At 43.0% G+C, this 24602-nt stretch overlaps 1 protein-coding gene across 1 annotated transcript in view; it reads left to right on the top strand.

Moving 5' to 3' along the window:
- The window catches only part of PIEZO1 (piezo type mechanosensitive ion channel component 1 (Er blood group)), a 129125-nt gene that overhangs the window by 27957 nt on the left and 76566 nt on the right, over nt 1-24602 (top strand). The window contains exon 2 of the mRNA XM_073659170.1: nt 23073-23168. Coding sequence (XP_073515271.1) covers nt 23073-23168 — 96 coding nt within the window. The remainder of the gene's footprint in view (nt 1-23072; nt 23169-24602) is intronic.

The following is a 24602-nucleotide window of genomic DNA, read 5'->3' as shown; positions in this document are numbered from 1 at the left end:
ATGTCAGTGAACAATGCGCCTATTGTAGAGTTTATATTGATAGCGCGCAAACATGAAAGAAATCTGGAAATGAAAGTGTGGTTTAACACCCAATGTGCGTTTTTTGAGTTGAAGCCAAAAGTAGATTCTAAAGGAATGACAAATATGAAAATTGTATACTCTTCATTCTTGATGGATCCACTTATGACTCTGGATCAGAAAACAGCATATTTTATAAAGGCGCCACTGCAGTTTTTAATGTAGTGTGTGTGAAACTACTTATAAATGGGGTTGTCTTGGACTAAAGCCACCCATGCACAGAAGCTGTGAATGGAACCATAAAGGGGTTGTCAAGGTTGGACCAAAAGTCTTCAGACGCTCAATAAGACTGCAGATTTGTGAATCCTCATGCTGTCAGGATTCTCCGGTGCTAATGGAGAAACCGGGTGGTCATGAGACTGCAAGTATTTGATATGCACACTTCCGGCCGCATTCAGACTAGACGTGCACGGACTCTCTCAATTCACTTGCATTGAGTGAGGCTGCACACGTTTAGTTGGAATGTGGCCTGGAGTAACCATGGCGCATATTTGCAGTCAGAAGACCGCCTGCTCCCACCGCCAGCACTGGAGAATCGTAACGGTATGCGCCGTCAGAGTGATTGGAGCCTTTCGAGACCAACCTCAACAACCCCTTTAAGCCACTGCCAGACTAATCTGGCAGCAGTTTATCTTCCTGCGGAACAAAAGGCTCAGGAAGTGGAAACGTTCTGATCCTTCTCTTTCCCAACATAGTCTGTCACGGGCCCCAAATACAATTGAAGGCCAACTGATCCTACAAAAAAAAGGTTGGTTTGGCTGACCTTTCATCTAATGTGTATGGGAGCTTTAAGACAACCTATCCTTAATATCCGATTGGTCCAACTGTTGCCCCCACCGATCTGCTGTGACGTCATAGCTATATATACTCTGTGGTGGTATCTCTTGGGTACTTCAGCTTGGCTCTCATTAATTTCATAGAATTGGTCCCGGACATCCTTTGTAAACTGCTTGCATTTTCAAGTACCCGGTCAGCCATTTGTAGTCAAGATTTTGCCTTTTCAGGGCCCTGATCTATCAGTCGCATTGGAGTGCAACTATGGAGAGGCTGCTTGCTCCCTTTCTCTGGCTCGCTATCACTCTCCTCTCCTTTCTGTTTAATTTTTTTTTCTCTGTGGCAGTCTGTCATAACCCTTTAAATAGCTGATAAATACTGATATATTCTGTAGTCTCTTTACCATTTGTGAGTTCATGTATGACCTGAAAATGTCATGGGTGTGTCAGGTGTAATAGACAGGCGCTCTGGATCTGGCTGTAGAAGGTCACTGCGCTTGGCATTGCAGACACCTTCTTAATCCTTCTTCCTTTTGGACCCAGCGGCGACCTCCCTCCTGCTGCTGATTGAAACACCCTTGCATGGGAGTTAAAAACCCTGTTTGCTCCAGGCAATTGCCTGTGATACTTCTATGTACCTTGCATGCTTGGAGCACTAGCTGTTGGCTAGTTTCTTCTCTGCTGCCCTTGGAGGACAGTTGGCGTTCTCTCTGCTGTCTTCTAAAGCTAAGTTAATCCCCTTTTGTTTATCTACCTTGTTGTCTTTAGTTTGTAGTGGGGTCTGACCAGGGCTCACCCCTCCATCTCCCTATCTAGGGCCAAGCTCTAGGGACATACAGGGTTTAGGGTCCTGCTCAGCAATAGGTGTGGAACCTATATAGGGATGATAGGGTAGGCAGGGTGATATTAGATCTGCCTAGGTTCTCCACTCCCCCTTTCCCTAGTGTTTGGGCTTCCTCCCCCTCTTTCCTTCGTGTTGCACTTAGTCTTTCCCTCACCTTGTAATCTTTTGCAAGAGTCTGTTCTGCTTCCCTGTCTCTTTTCCTGACACGTCTCTCTTGCAGAGTCCAGTTGGAACGTTCTGTAAACTCCCAAAACCAGATTCTAGTTCCACCCTCTTCGGAAGCCGATTATCACATCATTGAGATTTTGGACACGCATGTGTATCTCGAGCAGCTGTTCGTATTTACACATAGTCCAGACCTGGTGGCTTATGAAAGAAAAGCTCAGGATAAATGTACAGTTTTGTGTGCGCATTCGCTATTTACATGAGATAAATCTGTCACTACGGGATGCGGCAATTGATAAAGGGGGGAACTAATCACAATACAAGGGTTAGGCGCGGCTTTCATCTGTTTGCTATGCTGCACTGATCACCTGGCGTTATTGGTGAACTACAGAAAGAACAACCACCCCAATATTGGTCCATAGCACGATCTAGGGAATACGAGTTTATAAAGTAGTTATTAAAGGGAACCTGTCTAGCCATATTATTGGTTTTCCGTAGTAAAATCATCTAAAAGTCCCACACAACAATACCTTTTTTTTTTTTTTTTTTTTTTTTTTTTTTTTAATCTGATGTTCCTGATCAAATCAAGCCAAATTCAAAATATCTTTGAAATACATTGAGGGCGTAATGGTGCACTCAGTATCTGCTCACCCCCAACGTACTTCTTTCCTTACTCATCATCGGTGTTACCGGTGTGTCAGATGTAACAGACAGTCTCTCTGCAGTTGGTTGTAGAAGGTCACTTTGTTTGGCTTTGCAGATGCCATCTTAAATCTGTCTTTCTTTAGGACCCAGCGGCTACCTCCCTCCTGCTCCGATTGACATCCTGGCCTGGGTGTTTAAATACTTTCAGTTTGCTACAGGGAGGTGCTTGTGATATTCACACGTTCCCTTGTGAAGGCTTGGAGCTATTGCAGTCTGCTTACTTCCTCTCTGGTGCTCCGGAGGACGTTTGGTGTAATCTCTCTGAAGTCTTCTCAAGTTAAGTTCCCCCCTTCCCCTGTGTTATTCTCCCTTGTCTGTAGCTTCTAGTTGCGACTGACCAGTTCTCGTCGCCCCTTCCCCCTTCAATATCCAGGACCTAGCTCTAGGGATATACAGGGCTTCCGTTTCCTGTTCAGCGATTGGATAGGGACGGTAGGGGGTGATATTAGTTCAGCCAAGGGGTCTCCACTTCCCCTTTCCCTAGTGTCTGGGCTCCCTTCCCCTCATCCTTTCTTATTGCACTTTCTTTCCTACACTGTGCGTGACAATCGGCACTCCAGGTTACTGCAAAAGAGTGACGTTTCCATTGCTTAATAAACCCTTACCAGTAGTTTCAGAAGTAATATTGTCCGGACAGGTTCTTTTTAACCAGGGATGTGGAGTCAGGAAGCCAAACCAACGACTCTGATTACTCAACTTCCAACTCCAACTCCACAGGACTGCCTCACTACTGAGTATCTACATAAAGTGCAGCACAGATTGATCACAACAGCCTAAATCCTTAGATCAGGAACAGAACAGACATTTATAGGACATTTCATAACTTTCCCAAATTCTTATGAAAACGTTTACAGCACATCCTGCCCTGTACTACTGTACCCAATTTATTATATATTTTAGGAGTCGGTCCATTTTATACCGACTCTGACTCCACAGCCCTGCCTTTAACCAGCCCTTCCTGATACTGGGCTGGTCCAAGGCCTTTCTGATTTTGCAGTTTTGTTGGCTTGTTCCAGAAGTCTCTAAAATGAGTATCGGCACAAAATGACTTCAAATCACCAAGCACAGGCGCTCAGTGCACCCTTGGTGCAGCTGTTCAGTGCACCTTTTTTACCTACCTTTTTTCTATATATCTCAGATACCTCTGGCACCCATAAAGTCAAAGCTGTCAGTCAAGGAAGACGGGGGCTTGGATGGAAGGAAAACAAGTGGGTAGGTGCACTGAACTGTTCAAATCAAACACAGGAACTCCGTGCACCCTTGGCTTGGCCTGTCATTATTGTGCCGATTAAATTCCCTTCAATTGCCATTTGTAGACAGGCTACTTGAACATTCCCGATCATCATCATCATCATCATCATCATCATCCATACGAAACTGTGTGTTGATGGTCTGCAGAGGAGTTAATAGTTTTTTCCTTTTATAGGAAGAGTTCATAATTTAAAAAATTTTTTCAAAATTTTACAAAAAAATTGCATGATTGCTAATGAAGGCTTCATAAATACTCTACTAGGGTATATGCGTATGGACTTTGAGGTAGTTAAAAAAACAACTTGTTTTCAAGTGGAAATGCTCCTTTTTGGAGGGAGTTTCTTGTTTCCTGAAGAGGTGTATGTGTGTGTGTGTGTGGGGGTTTTCTTTGCAGCCTTTTGATTGGACAGTGCTTAGTTTGGAGCAGATTCCGGCAGAAGATGCTTTACGGAAAAGACCTATGTTGGATCCTACTGAAAATGCCCCAAAAATGTTTGGAAAAATATTAGTTTTTGACTGTAGTATTTTCTATCTAGTCATTGGTTAGCTTAGTAGTAAAAATGAGTTTGACATCTTCCTTCCATATGGAAGAGGGACTTCTTTGCTTAGCAACGCAGGTCAAATCCCAAAATCTATCTGCTGCTATTTGGTGGAGTACGGGGAAGCCAATCCCTTTTGTTTAACCTGTTTATTTTTTCTCTGAGCAGAATATTTCGCAAACCACTCCAGAATTATTCTTATGTCAACCACAAGTATTTGTCTTCTTCATTATGCTAGCGGATTACCTTTCATGGCTAAAGGTAGCCATACACTGTAAATGGCTGTTGGCTCATCACCCTGGAGAAGTATGAAGCATGTTGAAATCAGCTATCTGTCCAATCCTTCTTCTACTCCCATCACATCTGCCATTGGGAGAACGTTATCTAATAAATAGAGGATGGATCTGAAGGACCCGGCCGCGGCCACTATAGTTTTGACAGAGCTGCTGTGTACCGGCAGCATCTGAGAACTTCCAGTTGACGCCTCGTAACAAGTGATTAGTGGGGGTGTTGGGTGTTGTACCCCCATCGATTTTTAGATATTGACGGCCAATTCTGAGAATAAGAGTCAAGGGTGTATCAGATGTAACAGACTGTCCCTCTGGATCTGGCTGCAGAAGGTCACTGCATCTGGCATTGCAGACGCCTTCTTAATCCTTCTAACTTTTGGACCCAGTAGCAACCTGCCTCCTGCTCTGATTGACACAACCCTGGTCTGGGTGCTTATAAACTCAGTCTGCTTCAGGGAGTCACCGGTGATAATCTCATTTTCTCTTGTAAAGGTTTGGAGCAATAGCAGTCGGCTAGCTTTCCCTCTGGTGCCTTTGGATGACGTTTGGTGTTATCTCTCTGGTGTCTGCTCAAGCCAAGTCCCCCCCCCCCCCCCCTTTTGTTTGTCTCCCTTGTTTTCTTTAGTTTATAGTGGGGATTGACCAGTGCTAACCCATCCCCCTCCCTATCTAGGACATAGTTCTAGGGATATACAGGGATTAGGTTTCCTGTTCGGCGATGGGTGCGGAACCAATATAGGGATGGTGAGGTAGGCAGGCTGATATTAGATCTGCCTAGGGGTCTCCACTCCCCTTTCCCTAGCGTTTGGGCTACCCTCCTCTCATCCTTTCGTGTTGCACTTAGTCTTTCCCACACTGTGCGTGACAATAGGCCATCAATAAACCAGGGCTGTGGAGTCTGTAAACCAAACCTCCGACTTCTCCCTTTCTCTGACCTCCGCCTCCACAGCCCTGCAATAAAAGTAGTGGCCAACCCGTCACTTACTTTATAATTTTACCGTACTTGCATTCTGGTATGAGTTTATTGTTTTTTAGGACATACAATGTGGTCTGTCCTCCAATTTTCTTACATAGAAGTCTGTTTTGGACTTAGCGCCATTAGACGGCAGGTTATAGCAGTTCTAGATTCGCCCAGTGAAAAAATTTCAGCCCCTTTTGCTGGTGACTATATGGAAAGTGGTCGGGGTCAGTGGAAACTTTTTCTTGACCTCTAGATTAGTAAATATTTATTAACTTCTCTTCTGCAGAACTTCTCACTATATCCTGATGAAATAACCCAATTCTTACTCATTCTTCCTTTCTTGCTGAAACCTAGCCCTATATCTCTATAATCTTTTAGCGTTTAGTTCATATCCGCCGTGGTATTTTGGTTGTGGTCCAAACTTTTTATTTCTGTTCTACCCCCTCCACAAACCATTTTCTAAAGCTTGGTTATCAGGAGACCGGTCAAAATGTGTTTTGTGATGGTTCCTTTTATATTCACATTTCCTTTTTTAATCAACACTGTGCAGCAATTGATCTTCCACCCTATTTCCTGCTCTCTTATCTGACCGCACCATGTATTGAAACCTATTGGTCTGAAATCCTTTTACCTGTTTCCCATCCCAAACATTAGGGGAGGGTCCATGTGTGCAGCTCATTATTAGGTCCGGGCCAGTGCAATGTCTTATTGACATTGCAGATCCACAACTGGCATCCTCCACTTGGCAAGGGAAGCCCTGAGCTGTTAATCCCATTACTGATGCTCTGAGCTGCCAAGAAAATACTTAACGCGTTCAGCACTGCGGAGCCAGGCGTTTCTCCAGATCTACATAATGTAGAAGTCTGTAGGAGGTTGTACGAGCGAATAAAAGACATGGCTGCTTTTGTCAGACAGCTCCACCCTTGTCCATAGGCTGTGTCTAGTATTGCAGCCTTAATACAACTTCGTTTTAAAGAGAATCTGTAAGCACAAAATGACTGTTCAAACCAAGCGCAGATGTTAGGTGCACCCATGGCGTGGCCAAAAAGCTTTATTACATTTACCTAAGCAAGAAGCATGTCTCTTGCAGGCTCTACGCTGGATCCGTCCAGCTTCTGTTCCTGTAATGCAAGGTGTAGGAAAGACTAAGTGCAACACGAAGGGAAGGGGGAAAAGGGTGGCCAGACTCTAGGAAAAGGGGGTAGTTGAGACCTCCTAGGCTGACCTATATCACCCTGTCTCCCCTAACATCCCTATATTGGATCCGCACCAATTGCCGCCCAGAAACCACACCTTGTCTTTCCCTGGCGTTTGGCCCTAGCTAGGGAAGGGAGGGGATGAGCGCTAGTCAATCCCCACTGACAACTAAAGGCAAAAAGGGGGAACAAACAAGGGAAGATAGCTTAGCTTTAGTAGACTTCAGAGAGATGAACACACGTCCTCTTAGCACCAGAGAGGAAGAAGTGCTGCACTAGCTTCAAGACTTTACAAGGGATCATGTGAGTATCGCCGGCACCTCCCTCTAGCAAACAGCAGGTATTTTATACACCCAGGCCTGGGTGTTAATTAGCAAGAGGAAGGTAGCCGCTGGGTCCTAGAGAGACAGCTTCTAAGAAGGTGTCTGTAATGCCAAACAAAGATCTCCTGCAACCAACTGCAGGGCGACTGTCTGTCACTTCTGACAGTTCCCCTGGCTTCTCTCAAAAGCTGCTTCATATCGAAGCTTGGGAAAGAGTTTCGTTTGGACCAGAAGCACGACCATGCCGCTGGTCCAAACTATCCATCTTGAGAAGCGATGCGCTCTTGAATGAAGAGTCAAGCCCTGGCTTTTCTAAATATCAGCCAGTTTATCTGCCAATTAAAAGACCTATAGTTTTTGTAGATCCTGCACTAAAAGTCTTCAAGTCATATGAGGCTGATTCCCCATTACTGGCCATTTGTAGACCAAACTTGATGCAGAGTCTATTTTGGCGTTCGATTCTGCAAATTACGATGCATGCACCTCCTAATGAATTCATCGCATCTTCCAGTTGATAAGCGCTAGAGTCAGAAATTTAGCGACATGTACAACAGTTTTACACTTGCACCAACTGCTTAATGGATCGGGGCCATAGTGTTCTTCTCCGGCTAATGGGATTTATTCTTGAGTCTTCAAGTTTAGATTTACAAGTTTTCTCTCTCCCAGAACAAAAAAACTTTCACCAACTCCTTGGAGATAGTTTCCCTGTAAGTTAAAACCCTGAAACTTTAAAAGTGACTATACACTTTTGGGTGGAGAGTCGCTTTAATGTCTGACCTGTTAACGAGCCATGATCTAATTCAGCCAGCCAATCTTTTCTCTACAGCAGTCTATGTAGTACTCGCCCCTCATCAGTGTAGAGAAGTGTCCTATATCCCTTGTCATGATGCAAGGCTTGTTATAGGGTCAGACAGTGACATATAGGGCAGCAACATGAACTAAGAGTCACTAGGATCTGTCTCTACTTAAATGACAAGCTATACATGATCCGACTATTGCAGGTTGATCACAGAGCGAATGTAAGATGACCGTGGTCCTGGTACCTTGGCTGGTTGGTCAACTTCTGTGTGTTGATATTTGGGATGACCTATAGGCATGGACATATAGTAGCAGATTTTTTTGGGTACAATTTTCCAGCTTGTAGAGCACGTGGTGCATGCAATAGCCTTCAGCATCTGTTTCTCTCCTTCTCCAAGTCTGAGTTCTCATAAAACCATGGAACTACCGGTGGCATCTGCTTTCTGCTCCTCATCTGGCATTGTGTATGCAGCCCCATACTATGGTGCAGTTCCATTATCCTTGGAGCTCATGTAAATGCCCACGTTCTGTAGACCTGAGGATCCTTATGTCTCTATATAAAGCTAGATAATCTGCAGTTTCACCTTCTAAGGCTATGTTCACACTAGGCGTTTTTTCAGGTTCTTTTTCTGCAGCAAAACCTGATCTCTTGGCAGGAAAGAAGCTGCATCAAAGACGCATTTTTTGGTGCGTTTTTCAGGACCCCGAGTTCAGCTTTGCTTCCACCACAGAAGCATACAGTTCACCAATGCAAGACACATGTGAAAACATATTAACCAGAATTACAAATGTAACAGTGGGGGAGGTGAATTATTCAAAAATAGTTTTTCTAAGACACTGGCAGTGCATTGAGTTTGTAGGACACTATTTATTTTCACACTATGGTCTGCCATTGAGTTGCTCAGGGATTGTTCAATTTCACACCTCCTTGGGCCACAGGTATTGTTCAATCTCACACCTAGGTCAGCCAATGTTGACATTGTACACAACCCTAATTTAACTAAGCTGTCCTATTCCAAACTGCCACCTCAGGTGACAAAGACAAGATGGTAAAGTAACAAAAATAAATGAGCTTCACATACTGCTGTACTTGCTCTTTTTCACTAAAAACACAGCGAAACCTGATGGCTATGTTCACACTAGGCGTTTTTTTTTCACCACCCATTACTTTCAATGGGTGAAAAACGCTAAAGTGGTCTGCTCTGTTGTGAAAAAAAAAAAATGCAAATCACAAAATACTGATAACACAAAAACCAAGGTGTGTGCATGAGATTTCTGGAATCTCATAGACTTTGTTGGTACTGTAAAACGTAGCTGAAAATTTGCATAGAAAAAACGCCTAGTGTGAACATAGCCTAAAAGGCAATTGACCAGGCTTCTCCAAATTATGTTGTGCATCTGTGTAGCACTAGGTCCTTCTTCGTTACCCAAATCACACAGCAGAGACTGTATTAGAATGTCTCACTTCAACTAAGAAGTATGTATAGCTCGGGGGTTGGTATTTATAAGCATGTTTGCTAAAGGTATGCTTCTTATACCAAGTAGTTCTCAAATAATCTGGAAGACAGGAATTTCCTCGCAGCGATTATCTGTGAAATACATATATATATATAATTTTTTTTTTAATTGTTAACGTTCATGGACTGAAACGTATACTTGTTTACTCAAAGGTATACGTAGGAGATTCATGGACCAGCCACGAGTTTCCCGGCCTCCTATACCTATATAATGAGGCTATGAAGGAGACCCTTGGCCAGTCCAAGTCGCCTAGTCCATACTCTGACTGTGATACAGATGTGACTGTAGCGTAAGAGTGAGAAGTCCTCCTAGAAAAGCTAGAGCAGATTCTCAACAAATATTGTGGATTTCAATGCAGAATTACAGTGGATATGTGGTCTGCAAAGGGTGAAATCCGTAGAGAAAATCCACAGCATACATTGACCTACTGTGAAGGATACATAGTACTGTGGAAAAAATGCTGCAAAGTAAGTGTTTTAAAAAATAGAAGTGTTTTTTTAACAATTTTATTTAGTTAATTTTTATCTATTAAGTGAGTGAACAAAATAGAAATCTAAATCCAATCAGGATTTGGTGTGACTGACCTTTTTGTTTTCAAAACAGCATCACTTCTTCTAGAAACACAGAGTTTTTGAAGGAACTCTGCAGGGAGGTTATTCCAAACATCTTGGAGAACTAACCACAGATCTTCTATGGATGTTGGCCTGTACTTCAAGTGTTTTGACTTCTGCGGGTCAGACAAGTTTTGACGTTTAAAATTGTTGTCCCAATTGGGAAAGTTATAACCTATGCACAGGATAGGTGATGAAATGCTGATCTGGTGGGGGCCTGACTACTGGGACCCTCACCAATCCTGAGAACAGGGTTCTAAAATGACCCAGTAGAATGGAGCCAACGCTCTTTCATTGTCTTCGAGAGTACTGGAGATAGCTGAGTCAAATTTCAGAAAATTAACTATTTGTTACATGGAGTTTTTTTCTTTTTTATTATGATCTTTATTATAAAAACAAAATGAGCAATTTTGCAATTTTCATGTGGCTTTTTTAGACTCCTACTGTCATGTGTCTGGGTTCAAACCCTTGAGCCTGTACTTTGTGGTTGGCTTCTCTCTCCACTGAGCAACAGCAGATACACTTTTTTTTCTTTTTTGGGTAACAGGTCTTTTCATTTACTCATTTGTCTGCCCCATCACCTTTTGGGTGAGGATTTATATACTTTCCCTACTGGTGATATTCTCATTTGGATGTCCAGCCATACTGCTAGTTTACGCCAGTCAGTGAAAGACCAGCTAGGGTTTCGCTTTGCTGTTTGTCCTTTACCCTGCACATATATCTCCTGTTTTCTTTTTAGGAAGTAGGCGGCATATTCTCTAACAGTACGTACTTAAGCCTTTTATTTATTTTTTTTATTTTGTGGTTTGTTTTACTCACTCTGGGATCTTTCTATTTCAGCACACTTTCGCTTCTGTAAGTAATTTACACTCTGCTCTGCCCTCCGGTTCTTTAGGAGGAACGTGAAGCGCTCAACGGCCTTTCAGGCTGCATAGGTCCGAGTTGCCATCTTCTAGTTTGTGGTTAGGGCTATTTCAGCTCACGCAGGATCCACTAGAGACTGCGGGGTCAGGATCTCTAGTCTGTATAGGAACCGGCAGGGTCAGTTGCAGATTTTAGTGTGTTTTTATCTATTTTCCCGAGTGAGTTGCTACATGATTATAATGCCTACTTCCTGTCCTCTTCAGGAAGAATTTTCACCAGGCTCCTTATCAGTAGAGGTAGGATTACAGTGACAGATGTACCCTCTATACACAGCTCATAACACATTGCCCACCAATCACAATAGGTAATGTCACAGTTCCTCCCCTCCATTTACAATGTTTTTTTTCACACGCTCATTAGATGCTTCAATACAAAACCTAGTGTCTGTTCATTGCTGCTAATGTACATGTGCATTTCCTGAAACATAAAGTTAGAATCTTTAAAAAAAAACAAAAAAAAAAACAAATGGCCTTTATAAAAACTGCAAAAAATATATATTTTTAATACAGATATTGCCACATTGCTTTTAATCTCCTTTGGTGACACTTTGCAAGTTGCAATCTGCTGGGTCTGAATCGGTGGGGGGGGGTCCCAGGAGAGGAGCTGCAATACTGCAGACGGCCATAGACAGGGGTAAAGTTGTAGACTGCTATAAATTCATCCCATTTTAACCCTGTAGTATATGTTGTATTAATATTTTGCGGCCATTTATGATTTTCATGAAGCAGTCTTAAAATCTCTGGGGCTAACTCTGACCATGTGGCCCAGCATGTGATTATGCATCCTAGAGGTTTTGCTCAGTGTCCTCATTTCATGACCACATTGTAACACTGTACTATGTGTCAATTGCCTAAATGTTGTAATCTGTTCAGCATGGTGATCAGTTACATTGTGCAGGGAGGGATCTGGTATAAATACTCTGTGCCCCCCGGGCATTGCATTTCCTGACTTCTCTACTGAATATACCTTCATCCTGGCGAGTCCAAAAAAAAATGTATATCCTACAATAGGTGCATCAGTGTCCAGGGTGTTTGTTTGTTGGGTGGGGTTTACTAATGGCGTGCTGCCCCCTGACACATAGACAGGAAGATGGAAAATTCCTATGTCCTAACACCAGGAAAATATTCTATACAACAGAGCGGCCTCTGTAGGGAGGGGATACGAATGTTGGGCTGCGTTTCCGCGTGTGTGAATGTGTTTTGTGAATTGCAGAATATATACTATTATAGATTTGTTATGAAACCTGTAAAGTGTGAGAGGTAAGGCATGATTCTTCGCTGCGGAGAATGCACTGTGTACGGGGGAGAAGGATGAGCCAATCGCTGGTGTCCTCCTGTAGGACAGATCCTGAGTATTCTGCATATGGGATTGCTCGCTCTTCTAACAGACCCCTTACTGTTCATTGCAGGTAGTACAGAAATATCCCTATTTTGATCTGACATCTTTTGAGAGGCTCCGATAAAGAAAACCATTAGCTGACTACTGGAATTCCTGGACTGTCCGGTCCTACATGAAGGGGATTGTACTGTACAAGCAAAAGGGTCTTTCGGGTATAAGTTGATAACCCATAAGGGTCGGCTTCACCTTGATGACCCTTTCCTTATATATAGGAATGAGCAGACCTGTGGAAGCTCGGGTTCTGGTACCTGATCCAAACTTTAGTTCAAAGACCCCGAACTTCCCCCGAAAGTCCCCAACCCCATTGAAAATAATGGAGACCCGAACTCGGGAAAAATCTTGCTCTCGCTCTCTCTTTCATGCTCTCTCTCTCTTTTGCGCTCGCTTATTTGCTCGCTCGTTTGTGCTCTTTTATGGTCTGGGGAAATTCCATGGCATCTAAATATCCTGTGCTAATATTCTTTTGGAAACTGTGGCTGCACAAACATTTTACAGTTGTCCTAGTCAGTGCCTTCCCTTGCAGCATTATGCAAGCACTTTCAGAACGATGTCCTATTTAAAGGGGTGTTCCATTTTTTTCAAAATTTAAATAAAGCTAAATTTATTTCTCAATGAAATCCATTAACTTTCTGCAGACGCTATTGTGAAGGGGATATTTTATACTTCATTCATAAGCAACCGGATAAATCTGTTTCCATTCATGATTTCTGAGTGAGGGTTTTGTTTTTGTTTTTCTTATCAGCACTATAGGTGCTGGAACATTCTTTCTCCTCATTTTCCAAGATGCATTGCTCATACGATCTGTACGTGTAGGCTGACGACGTTCCCGTCAGCACATGTCCTGTGTACATGTGGTGGTGTGCTGCTGAGAACGATGATTTTTTAAGCCTGCATTTTGTTCATTTGTTGGGTGATCGGCAACTGATTTGCATTGCACGATTATTGAGAAACAAGCATTCCTATTCTGGAAACAGCATCATATACTGATTAAACCAAAAATAATTCTTTATCCTAAAAACACACACACACACACACACACACACACACACACACACACACACACACACACACACACACACACACACACCCACACACCCTGTGTTTCAGCAGCAGGCCTCAAGCAAACCTCCCCCCATCTTCCCCTCCAGCCCACGCATACTGTGATTTTATTTTTATTTTTTTTAAATGTCTATATCACTTCCTGACAGGATGGTACCAAAAATCACTTGGGATTTGTGTTTTGCTTTTTTTTTTTTTTTTCATATTTATTTCTTTAGTCATCCTATCATTGTGCGGACCCCATGCTGTTGTTACTCCATCTCTTGCCCAGATCATTACCGCTGCATTGTGGGTACTAGCCGCTAGCGCTAAACTAAACAATGCATTTATTATTTTTTTTGGGCAGTGCCGAATGTTATCTGGCTGTATTTTACGCTTTCTGTTCTCATTTGCAAGGTTTATTTCTCAAATGTATTTAAAATTAAAACAAAAAAGCTACCTAGCACATCCAACAAGCCTTTTATATGCTTGCACTCACTACTAATATCGACTGAGCCCACCATTAGTCTAATGTGTATGGAGGCCTCCCGACTCTTCCCCCAACAGATAATGTTGGGAGAAATAAGGATCTGACCAGTCCAATTTTAGGGACTGTTGATCCTTTTGTTTTCCGCAAGATAAGCTGCCAGCAGATGATTCTGGCGTCAGCTCGATCATAGAGAACACAGCCGTGCTCTGCAGAGCAAGTCAGGAGAGATGTCTTTGAAGACTGCTATATCATATTATTTATTTATTTATTTTTGTCTACAGCTCCTTTGTAGACTTATTTAATTCCATGATTACAAAAAAACTTTGTACAGTTAGATCCTGCTGTCTTACTCCTTCTCTGTCCCCTACTTCTGCCTAACCTACAAGAAGTAGAAGCAGGGGAAGATGGGAGTGTGAGATCCTGCAGTCATGCTCCTTTTCTGCTCCCTACTTCTGCCTAACCTACAGGAAGTAGAAGCAGGGGAAGATGGGAGTGTGAGATCCTGCAGTCACACTCAGAGGCGTACCTAGGGTTTTGGTTCAGGGGGGGGCGAAACTTCTGAGTGGGCCCCTAACCAGGTAACCCTGATTACAACTATAGTGGCGCACCCTAATAGTGGATGTAGGAGAACCTCAGCAGATGACAGCGCTGTTACTGAAAATAATCTCTATACAAAGACCAGCACTGATATTACCGCCATATGGTGACATATATTGATAGATACCAGTCCTGCAGAACATATAAGAGATCACAGCACAGTTATATATCGTACCTTACAGCTGACATTCTTTCTGATTAAATTGTTCACTTTTCCCGTCTTTTCCATCTGGCCCAGACCGTCACGGCAACTTCTCCAGCCAGGGCTCAGTCTCAGGTCTGCAGAGATCACAACAAAGACACATTTGACTCCTTACATTTCGGGCACTGACCACATATATCCCCAACCTGCACAAACTTCTCATCCTGCTCATACCCCAATACTCTGCCTCTGCTGCAAAATGTGTCCCTGTTTACTGCACCTACTGTGTGCCCCCTAGATTGTAAAACAAACCTTTATAATATATATAATACCGTGTGCAAGTGTCCTAGAAAACAGTAACCAAATTGTGCCCCCTAGAAAGTAATAATGCCCTCTGTGTGCCCGTCTGACAGTAACTATAACCGGAGTTCCCCTATAACAATAAGTGCCCACTTAAGATTTAATAATGTCCTGAGTCTCCCCCCATGTACAGCTCCCCTCTAACCAGTATGATGTTCTCCTATACACGATATAATTCCCCCGCACTGTATAGTACCCCCACACAGTATACTGACCCCCTTAGTAGCCTCCAAATTGATGGCTCCCACACTGTGCAAAACCCCCACATTATCTCCCACACTGTATGATGGCCCCCACACTGTGCAAAGACCCCACATTATCTCCCACCCTGTATGATGGCCCCCACACTGTGCAAAGACCCCACATTATCTCCCACACTGTATAAATAGCCTACATATAGTATAATGCACCAGATAGTACTCAATATAGTATAATGCACTCCCCATAGTCCTTCGTATAATATAATGCTCCCCCCCTCCTCATAGGCAGAGTCTGTAGTATAATGCTCCCCCCCCATCTTATAGGCAGAGTATGTAGTATAATGCTCACCCCCATCTTATAGGCAGAGTCTGTAGCATAATGCTCCCCCTCTCCATCTCATAGGCAGAGTCTGTAGTATAATGCTCCCCCCTTGCTCCACATAGGCAGAGTCTGTATAATGCCCCTCTCACCTTTAGGCAGAGTCTTTAGTGTAATGCCCCCCCCCCATCTTATAGGCAGAGTCTTTAGTATAATGCCCCCCCCCCCCATCATAGGCAGAGTCTGTAGTATAATGCTCCCCCACCCCATCTTATAGGCAGAGTCTGCCTATGGGGAGGGGGTAGCATTATACTACAGACTCTGCCTATGGGGCGGGGGAGCATTATACTACAGAGTCTGTAGTATGATGCTCCCCCCTCTCCCATAGGCTGAGTCTTTTTAGTATAATGCTCCCCCCTCCCCATAGGCAGAGTCTTTAGTATAATGCTCCCCCCTCTCCCATAGGCTGAGTCTTTTTAGTATAATGCTCCCCCCCTCCCCATAGGCAGAGTCTTTAGTATAATGCTCCCCCCTCTCCCCATAGGCAGAGTCTTTAGTATAATGCTCCCCCCTCTCCCATAGGCTGTCTTTTTAGTATAATGCTCCCCCCCCCATCATAGGCAGAGTCTGTAGTATAATGCCCCCCCCCTCTCCCCATAGGCAGAGTCTTTAGTGTAATGCTCCCCCGCTCCTCATAGGCAGAGTCTGTAGTATAATGCTCCCCCACCCCATCTTATAGGCAAAGTCTGCCTATGGGGAGGGGGGAGCATTATACTACAGACTCTGCCTATGGGGAGGGGGGGAGCATTATACTACAGACTCTGCCTATGGGGAGGGTGGAGCATTATACTACAGAGTCTTTAGTATAATGCTCCCCCCTCTCCCATAGGCAGAGTCTGTAGTATAATGGCCCTCCCCCCTCCCCCGTGGCTACGCTACTGGTCACATTTCTTCTCTGCCCCCTACTTCTGCCTAACCTACAAGAAGTAGAAGCAGGAGAAGATGGGAGTACGACACCGGATAACTCTACAATACTGTTTAGACTATTTTTTATGTTATTTTTTTTCTTAATGAAGAGGTTTTGAAAAAGTGCATGTCCCTTTTTTTTTTTAAAGTGGATCCTGATGGAATCCAACAATCCAAATTGGAAACTCTTAGATTAAGACTCGGGGGGACGGGTCAATTCTTCCAAAATCATTCAAAACTTCATCAAAAAAACTGTTTCGGGAAAACAACATAACAACTTTCCAAAAAAATGGAGTTTACATCATGACATCTACTTGCCAGTTGTCTACGCCATAGTGGTGGTGCAGGGTTTTGCGGTATTTTCTTTTACTTTGACGGGACAACTGCAATACCCCACACCCTTGCTACCAACTAGATGGAGTTTGTAAACCGTGAAAAGGCTGCAGGGTCATTGTGGCCACTTCAAACAACTGGGTGGCCAAGAGTTGGACCCTCACTTATTTTAATATTGATGAGCTGTCTTAACAATGGGTTAGAAGTACTATAAACCCCCCAAAAAAACTTTGAAAGGTTATTCGGATCAACAAGTGATGGTGATGTCTGACTGTTGGATGTTGATGATTGCCAGTATGTAGGGAACTGCTAAGGGTACATGCTATTTTAATCTTGTGATCTATGGGGGTCTCAAGGTCAGACCCTCACTAATCAACTGGTGTCTCTCCCCCCCCCCCATATGCTTCAAACATGCCTTAATCACACCTATCCTCCAAAAAGCCCTCCCTTGACCCATCCTCTGACAAGCTACCGCCCTATGTCACTTCTCCCTTACGCCTCAAAACTACTGGAACAACATGTCCATTCTGAGCTGTCCTCCCACCTCTCCTCCTGCTCCCTCTTTGACCGCCTCCAATCTGGCTTCCGACCGCACCATTCTACTGAAACTGCACTGACTAAAGTCACCAAGAACCTACTAACCGCCAAATCCAGCGACACTACTCTGTCCTCCTAGACCTATCATCTGCCTTCGACACAGTGGACCATTCCCTCTTACTACAGACTCTCTCATCTCTTGTCATCGCAGACTTGGCCCTATCTTGGATCTCTTCATACCTAACAGACCGGACATTCAGTGTCTCCCACTCACACACCACCTCCTAATCTCTCCCCCTGTTCAGTTCTAGGACCCCTGCTCTTCTTCTTTATCTACACCTTTGGCCTGGGACAGCTCATAGTCTCATGGCTTTCAGTATCACCTCTATGCTGATGACACACAGATCTATCTCTCTGGACCAGACATCTCCTCCCTACTAACCAGAATCCCACAATGTCTGTCTGCTATTTCATCCTTCTCTGCTAGATTTCTAAAACGTAATATGGATAAAACTGAATTCATCATCTTTCTACCGCCTCACTCAACTCCCCCATCTGACCTATCTACCAACGTCAATGGCTGTTCACTCTCCTGAGTCCCGCAAGCTCGCTGCCTGGGGTAACCCTGGACTCTGAACTCTCCTTCAAACCACATATCCAAGCCCTTTCCACTTCCTGCCGACTCCAACTCAAAAATATCTCCCGGATCGGCACATTCCTCAACCATGAATCTGCAAAAGCACTAGTGCACGCCCTCATCATCTCCCGCCTCGACTACTGCAACCTCCTGCTCTGTGGCCTCCCCTCTAACACTCTCGCACCCCTCCAATCTATCCTAAACTCTCCTGCCCAACTAATCCACCTGTCCCCCCCCCGCTATTCCCCGTCCTCTCCTCTCTTCTCTGTCCATCCCTTCACTGGCTCCCCATTGCCCAGAGTCTCCAGTTCAAAACCCCAACCATGACATACGAAGCCATCCACAACCTGTCTCCCCCATATATCTCTGACCTAGTCTCCCAATACATACCTGCACGCAACCTCCGATCCTCACAGGATCTCCTTCTCTACTCTCCTCTTCCCACAATCGTATACAAGACTTCTCCCGTGCATCCCCCTACTCTGAAGCTCTCTACCCCAACACATCATACTCTCGCCGACCGTGGAAACCTTCAAAAGGAACCTGAAGACCCACCTCTTCCGACAAGCCTACAACCTGCAGTAACCACTGCTCCACCATATCGCTGCACGACCAGCTCTACCCTCACCTACCGTATCCTCACCCATCCCTTGTAGATTGTGAGCCCTCACGGGCAGAGTCCTCGCTCCTCCTGTACCAGTCGCTGACTCGTTTTGTTCAAGATTATTGTTAAGTGTTTTTATATGTATACCCCTTTTTCACATGTAAAGTGCCATGGAATAAATGGCACTATAACAATAAATAATAATAATGCTATTTTAATCTCATGATCTATAGGGGTCTCAAGGTCAGACCCTCACTAATCAGAAAATTATGGCAAACTTTAGCAATATACCATTGCTTTTTGTTACTGGTGGACACATATGGTGAAGGGCCCAAGAGCTCATCATAATGCACAATTCCATCTGATTTAGAGATAGAAATGGGCCCCTTACGTTTTTGGCTCCTATGCGGCTGTATATGTCCGCCCCTGCTTTCTGTGATGGAAATATCCCTTTTAGGTAAGGGTATACTACCGTGCGGCTGACACCGACCCCTAGGAAGGAGGGGACTCTGCAGTAGCAAAGTGTATGGAACCAGCTATGGCAATGTTAGCTTGGCTCAGTATTTTTGATCCTCTCTTTTGTTGCCTTCTCTATGTATATCACTAGGATTGAGGTCCATTCCGCCCAACATGGGGATACCATATTTTTACATATGCTGGGAATCCGCTTCATGTATAGTTCATTTCCTATTTTATTTTTCCATGTACGGCTCCAGTTTTGGACTCTGCCAATTTAATCATTAATGAATTCTGGTTTTCATTTCGCCTGTCAGTTTAATATTTAGTCTAAGTTTGTTCCAGTAACAATACTGAATTAATTTGTGGCAACGATTCGCATGTGCACAGATCCAACTTCACTGGGAGCCAAAGCTTTAAAATTGGATTAAGAAAAACATATCTTTTTTTTTTTTTTGTGTAATGTAAGACAAAACTTCCATCAGAGACCCCCGCACTCTTCGTTGGAGACCAGCACAATGAATTGTAGACCTAGTATCCTTGTAAGAAAGTGCTTACCACCAGCCACCATATCCAGTGTCGGACTGGATTGACAAAGGCCCACCAATAACAGTGATTCTTGGGGCCCACTTTTCAGCTACATGCAAAAAAACTGACCCTAGTAAACAAATTTACTTTTACGTCTATGTAAAATAATAATTTGGCTAGCTTGCTTAACGAATGATAAGTTAATACTTTTTTTTTTTTGCACTACTCATTAGCAATTCTTCACAGGGGCCTACCGGAGAATACTCCTGTTACCCCGGTGGGCCAGTCTGCGCCTGACCATACCTGTAGTACTAGAAGAGATAACATTGTGACTGTGCAACCAATCAGTGACCTCAGCAGTCAAGTGACTGACGGTCAAGATGTAATCTCTGACAATCTGGAAGAAACTGTTGGAGTGGTGGAACTGGATCAGAAGGCAGATTCTGGGGGTAACCATGCCGTCTTTGTTTTGTTTTTCTCCGCTCCGTTTCTCACTCGTTTGTTGGCTGATTGGATCTTTTAGATGATCCTTTAAGTTATTGTAGATAGCCGACAACATGTATGGAGCATGAGCAATGACCTTAATAGTTCTGTGCCCTTACAGGTTGTATCCACCTGTGTGATGGGGCCTTTTAAACCATTGACTTGTATGTACCCCATTGGTGCTTGCCGCATTCAATGGACCTTTTATTGGCCTTAAACGATCCAATCTGATCAGCGGCACGTTTTAGATGGACCACCAATTGGGAATGTGCGTGTCTATGAACGCTTGTTCCTAGACTGTCAGCTCGTGTGAAAAATCCTTTATGCATGGTATCAGGTCCTATAATTTTAATGGTCTTACGACACAGATCTTTTTTTCTAAAATATCAGTGTCTGCCCGCTCATAACGTATAGGATCTTTCCTTCTTATGTTTATAGGCGGCTCACAGGATAAGAATGTGCTGTCGTTAATTGCCGGAACGATGTCCAATCTGTAAAGCTTCTTTTGAAGTGATTATTTTAACCATTGTTGGCAAACGAACCATGAGGTGTATCAAAATGACACCCTTCCTAATAAACCCCCATTGACATTATATAGCATAATGGCCGCTAACAACACTGTATGGAAACTCTGAGCAAAGCATGACCATTCCCGGCACATACTTTCCCAGAATGGTCCCGAATGTTAAATTCTAATTCTCAGAAGTCCAATCTTTTGAAATGTTTCCATTGTTGAACTTTGATTTTCTTCATGTGTGTCATGTACAGAATGCAATACGTGCCATATTATTATTTTTTTTTCTATGGCATTTTAAGTTATTACTTAAACCCTATCTCTATAAATATTACAGCCGGGGTCTGTCTTTTTGGTTTCAGACGTATTCTTAGCACTGGTTATACATGAAACTTTTGTGACATTTTTGGGGTTACAGTTCTGGGATGGCATATAGTTTTTTATGACTCCTTGTGATAACCAATATGAGACTAAAAAATTTTGACAGCGGCATATGACATTGTCCATAGCATTCCAATGTATACAGTCATGAGAAAAACTAACTCTTTAAATTCTAGGATTACGTATTAGGGCATTAAAAAAAAATCTGTTCCTTAGAGAGTCTTAAAATTGGGTAAATACAACCACATGACAAATTACACCATGTCATAATTTTTCACACACCGCTTCTTCCTTTTTCTCCCTGTTTTTGCTAAATAATGTACCCCCTTTCTGCTCCCATACAAATAAACATGGTAATTAGCAGTCAGCTGCTAATGAAAAGCCATTAATTAATTGTTCATTAGCAAGTGTGATCAGCTCTATAAAAGCAGAAGTTTTGCTTGTCTGGAGCATTCAATCATGTGTTAACAAAATGCCAAGGAGGTAAAAAATCTGTAATTATATTAGATAATTAATTGCTGCCCATCAATCTGAAAAAGTATTTTAAGGCCATTGCCAAACAAGTTGGAGGCCATAATTCTATAGTGAAAAAGATTATTCACAACTGGAAATCATTCAAGATGGTTATCGATCCTCCCAGAAGTGGAAGTCACACAAAATGTAGCAGCAGCAGCTTAATATTATTTATTATTATAATTAATAATATTTATTATGCTCTGAGATCTTGCTAAATAAAAAAATAAAAAAAAGGAAACCTAAGAGCTACACCTCAGACTCTAAAGGCCTCAGTAAGGTCAATGTGCAAATTTATGACAGTACAATTAAAAAAAAAAAAAAAACTTTTGAAGAATTAACAGCAGAAAGCTTCTGCTTTCTAAAAATAACATGGCAGTATGGCTAAAGTTTTCAAAGTTGTATCTTAACTAAAGCTATTGATTCCTGGGGTGTACTTTATTTTTTTCACATACTAGTTCTGCATTTCGGCCTAGTTTTTATGGCCATAAATAACTTTGTGTGTGTGTGTTTTTGTTTTTTTTTTTTTATTTTTTTTTTTTATGCACCCATATCTGTTCCTGCTAATCCTCGAGATAAGACAGTGTGCACTGAGCCTTACATCTGAGGGCGCAGCTACAGAATTTATTACTGTTCTCTTGGGTCTGGCATTGTCCTAAATTAGCCTTTGCATGTGGTCAGAACTATATTGCACTAATGTTCAAGATTCTCGCTCTTCAGGAGCCTAAAGTTGAATGAGAACTTTTAATTAGGTGCACGTCCGCCTCGTCTAATCTTAGCTGTAGAATAACAATATATTGTAAACAGCCGGCCTGCCAGCTTCACGGCTTCCCAAAATTTCAGTGTTTTTTGTATTCAGTATGTGACTGTTTTGTGGTTGCAGACAGCGGTTGATTAAACCATCCTGTATTCTCATCCTCCTTCTGTGTTTGGAAAACCACAGAGTAAAGCATTTATCATCCACAGGATATAGCAAATGCTTTTTACTCATGAGTCTATGGGTTATTGCCATTTTGCGAAGTGATGGTATATAATTTATGATCAGTGGGGGTCTAACCTTTGGAAGCCCCTCCAATCCGGAGACTGAAGGAGCTGCAGCACTTGACTGTTTTCTTACTTGCACATCAGCACTTCTGGCCCTGTATAACCCGCCCACACCACTGATTAGCAGCTTTCTGTCACTATACATTATGCACAAGAAACTGCCAATCAGTGCTGGGGGTGTGGTTGGACCAGGAGGCACATGACACCTAGTCCTGGAATGATAATCTCTTGCTGATAAAACGCTGATAGTATTTAAACCGCCTAGTAAGTGACACATTGCTGGAATCAGGGTTTAAGCCCCTACATCATGATGCTCTCAGATTACATAGCAGAAACCTTCTTTTTGGGGCATTCTCCGGTCCACATCGTCATCGTTGCATGGGCCTCCTTTACAGTACATGCACAAGCTGTTTGGTCCAACATGACTCAAGCTGTTGTACAATTGCTACCATCATGTCGTGTGTGTGTGTGTGTGTGTGTGTGTGTGTGTGTGTGTGTGTGTTTTAACCCTGATATACTGAAATTGACTTTTATTTTTTTCTTTTACCTTCCACAGCCTGTCTATTTCGTTACAACGTATTGTCCCTGATGTACCTGCTGTTCCTGCTCCTATTACCATGGTTCTGTGGTCCGAATGCGCACAGCATGAGAGGTATCAATGCTTTATATGCACTGATTATTATCCCTTTTTTTTTTTTTTACAGATACAGAAAGTAAATGCAAAATCTTGGCGTAATGAAATTGTATAAGCTTTTCCAAAACAACTTTCTCATATTCATTCTACATGGTGTTCAAAATCTCTGCTTGCTGTCAATCACTTTATTTGCTTCCAGTGGGTGAAAATGTTTCATGGCCATGTGATGATCACACAGGTGCCCCTGCTTGTTCCCTGCCCCTGCTTGTTCCCTGCCCCTGCTTGTTCCCTGCCCCTGCTTGCTCCTTGCCCCTGACCCTGTAATGAGCTATGTGCCTGTGTGTCCATCGATTGGAAAGCAAGTCCTAGAGAAATGAAGTTATATGTAACACGCGTACAATAGAAAAAAGCAATGTGATATATTTGGTTTATTTAAATGTTGCAGTTTGGTCTTGATTTTCCCCCGTTGCCTCTTTTGAACAGTAGTAAAATATTTCCAGATAACTATTACTCATAATAAACAAATGTGCATTAATACCATCTGTCTGAAAAAGACTGCCAAAAGAGGGAAAACCTTCCAGGGTTTGTGTCCACTACTGGACAATCCTTTAACAAATTAACTGTGCAACATAAGATAAAAAATAAAACATACTCGCCATTCCTCTACTAGCAGTGCTATGTCTTCTGGTGGCCATGAGACCGCTGCTGCCAATCGGCGAAAGACTGCAGCCAATCAGGAGCTGCTTATTGGTTGCAACACTTAGATGACATAACAATGTCTCGTGATTCTTGGGAGAAGACACGGCGCCGGTCCGCCAGGCAAGAATGAATATATTTTTTATTTTATAATGCACATTTTTAGCTTTTAAGAGGTTGTTCAGTAGTGGACATCCCTTTTTAAGAGTTATCCTTTTTTATTTCCCAATTATTGTACTGTAGTAGCTCTATTTAAAGGCCTAAAATAAAGCGGCTATCTCCTATCCAAAAAACAGCTGATCTTTGGGTGTCCCACTGTTGGGTTCCTTATCAATCTTGTGAATGTGCTCGGACGTTCCCCATTTGAATGCCTTTATGGCCAAACATCATTTGGTTTGCTGATATTTGATCTGCACCGATGACAACTGATGGTATATCTTTGCCATTGTCATCACTTTAAAAGGTGGGAATAACTTTTGAGCCAACTTATCCTGTATGTTTTAAGATGTTTTCACATCTTAAACGTTTATGAAGTGTCTGTGGGTTAAGCAGAGATCTCCCTTCTCGGACTGTGTTCCTTTTGGGAGAACAAGGGACTGTGTCTGAAAACTGGGAAGAAACTGAATGGAAAGGTGGCTGGGTTTGTTTGCCACCAGTGAGTGCAGAGGTGCCGGCTCTTTTTATTCATTGCTATAGGAGTTCAGAATACAGCAGAGTAAATGGTCCCACTACCTCCTCGCCAGTGGCCGGACGACT

Source organism: Phyllobates terribilis, unplaced genomic scaffold (assembly GCF_046119375.1).
Source record: "Phyllobates terribilis strain yellow unplaced genomic scaffold, ASM4611937v1 Scaffold_13__5_contigs__length_258822181, whole genome shotgun sequence".
In the NCBI taxonomy this organism is placed as follows: domain Eukaryota; kingdom Metazoa; phylum Chordata; class Amphibia; order Anura; family Dendrobatidae; genus Phyllobates; species Phyllobates terribilis.
This window is presented reverse-complemented; position numbering and strand designations above follow the sequence as displayed.